Below are 2,306 nucleotides of genomic sequence, written 5' to 3' on the forward strand. Positions count from 1 at the left end.
ACTCTCACGTCCCCTCCCCACCACCAGCCGGGCTGCACCCACCGCCATCAGACCCCCCTGGGTGCCTGGGTCCCTCCTGGACACCTGCGTCCCTTGGGGTGGGGGTCAGGGAGGGGTCCCAGGGGGCAGGGTGTCCCTGAGCCCCCCAATCCCAGCAGGCACCTGCTACTCTCTGTGGGTGTTGGCTCAGGTCTTCAGGCCCAAGAAGAATTGAGGGGGGTCCAGACACCCCCGCCCCCAATAAAAGGCTCCTATGAAGCTGTCAGCCTTGTTGGGGACACCAGGGACATGGGGGGGGGACACTTGGGACACACACGAAACACATGGAAGGACAAGGGTCAGAGACACAGAAAGGATTTTATTGTTCAACTCGGCAAGCACCCATCTGGGACAGCCACTGCCCTGGGGGGGCCATAGGTGTCCACAAGTGTCCTCGTCCCCTGCAGGGCAGGACCAGCCCCCCCCGGGAATAAATAGTTTGTGGTTAAAACCCCCGGGAACGGGGACAAGGACAGCGATGGGGACAGGGGTGGGGACAGGGACCAGGACAGAGAAGGAATGGGGACAAGAACAGGGGTGGGGACAGGGATATGGAGACAAGAACAGGGACAGGGATATGGGGACAAGAACAGGGGTGGGGACAGGGACAGGATGGGGACAGGAAGGGACATCAAGGTGGCAGAGGGCTCCCCCCAGGCGTGCCAGGGCAGGCAGCCAGTGGCAGCTGGAGGGGCGTGGGGGGGTTGATGTCATCATCCTCCCCATCCCCATCCAACTGTGTCACCCGGTTGTTCAGATGGTTGAACCGCTGGGCCCACTGGCTGTAGGGGACAGAGGGGACACTGTGAGGGACCCCAGCGTCCAGAAGGGGGAACTCCCAGGTGTCTGGGGTGGACACCCAGGCATCTGGGCACCCAGTATGAACCAGGATGTACCAGTATGAGTGGCGCTCATCAGGGTTGAGGCTGTGCCAGAGCTGCGCCAGCTCCTGCGTGACCGCAGAGGACGCCACTCCCGGGTAGGCTCTGGCACCATTGTCGGGGATGTCACCACCTCAGGACACCCCTCCGCCAGTCCCCGTGTTCCCCCACAGAGCTCATATGCCCCTTGGCTGTCCCCATCCTCCTGGGGTCCCCATGTTGTCCCAGGGTCCCCATATCCCCCCTCCTCCCTGGGGTCTTCATCCTCCTGGGCTCCCCATGTTGTCCCCAGGGTCCCCATGTCCTCCCTGGGGTCCCCACACACTCCTCCTCCCTGAGATCTCCAACTTCCTGGGCCCCCAAGTTGTCCCCAGGGTCCCCATGTCCTCCCTGGGGTCTCCATCCTCCTGGGTACCCACATTGTTCCCACATCCCTCTTCTCAGGTCCCCATGTCCCTAGAGTCCCCATGTTGTCTCCAGGGTCCCCATGTCCCCCCCAGGGTCTCCGTGTCCCCACCTCATGTAGTTTCTCCGGTTGATACGGCAGAACATGATGAAGCCATTTATACACCTCTTCTTGGGGCGGGGGGAGGCACCCTGTTCTTGTGTGCGCGGTGACCTCCCCATCTCCACAGCCACCCTGGGGGTCACCGGCCTGCCACTGGCCGCTGCCTCCTGCGATGCCACTGCTGGGACCTGCGGGGACAGTTGTGTCCCCTAGAGGTGACACAGGGAGGGGTGACATCAGAGGAGAAGAGGTGGCACTGGTGGGTTGACAGTCCCTACCTGCGGGCCGAGATAGACGTCTGCGAAGAGATCTGGGGGGGGACGGTGACACTGAACTGGGGGGGCACAGACACATTGTCACACACACCCCCTCCCGGCCCCCGCAAACCTACCTCGTAGCACTTCATCAGGGGGCCCCGGGGGGGGTGGCGAGGCCAGCAAGGAGGGGCTGAGCCCCAGCAGCCCCTCCCGCTCCGGAGAGGGGCTCAGGGGAGCCCCCCCTTCCCAGTCCAGTGCCTCCCAGTAGGGCCCAGTAGGGCCCATCCAGGGGTCACTGTCCCCCCTCATCTCCTTTTCTTCTTCCTCCTCGTAAGGCACCAGCTGCTGCTTGGGGGGGCTGAGGGGGGCAAGGAGGGGGTCAGCACCTGGCAGTGCCCCCATCCATTTGCCCCCCGCCCATCACCTACCTCCATGTGCCTCTAGTGCTCGGTCCCGCCTCCGTACTGTCACTGTCACTGGGGTTGCCTGTGGACACAGGGGGGCTGTCACTGGGGGGGCAGTCCCCCAATGCACAGGGCCTTAGGAGTGGCCTGTAGAGCTTGAAGTGGGGGTGGAGGGGAAAGGAGGGGGTTGGGGGGGACTCAACGAGTAGAGGGTCCC

The 2,306-nt window shown here is 63.8% G+C and overlaps 1 protein-coding gene across 2 annotated transcripts in view; it reads right to left on the minus strand.

Annotated features, from left to right (window-relative positions):
* Positions 1 to 6: 6 nt before the first annotated feature.
* Positions 7 to 2,306, minus strand: part of LOC113490824 (semaphorin-6C-like) — a 4,065-nt gene continuing 1,765 nt past the window's right edge. The window contains exons 3-7 of one of the 2 annotated variants that reach the window (XM_026867416.1): positions 2,114 to 2,171; positions 1,820 to 2,043; positions 1,707 to 1,738; positions 1,438 to 1,616; positions 7 to 821 (exon numbers count right to left, since the gene is read on the minus strand). In XM_026867416.1, coding sequence (XP_026723217.1) covers positions 671 to 821; positions 1,438 to 1,616; positions 1,707 to 1,738; positions 1,820 to 2,043; positions 2,114 to 2,171 — 644 coding nt within the window. In that variant the 3' untranslated portion in view covers positions 7 to 670. Of the gene's footprint in view, positions 822 to 1,437; positions 1,638 to 1,706; positions 1,739 to 1,819; positions 2,044 to 2,113; positions 2,172 to 2,306 lie in introns of both variants that reach the window. The other variant, XM_026867415.1, reaches the window with a different exon arrangement.

Source organism: Athene cunicularia, unplaced genomic scaffold (genome assembly GCF_003259725.1).
Source record: "Athene cunicularia isolate RWA unplaced genomic scaffold, athCun1 SCF_35, whole genome shotgun sequence".
NCBI classification, from domain to species: Eukaryota; Metazoa; Chordata; class Aves; order Strigiformes; family Strigidae; genus Athene; species Athene cunicularia.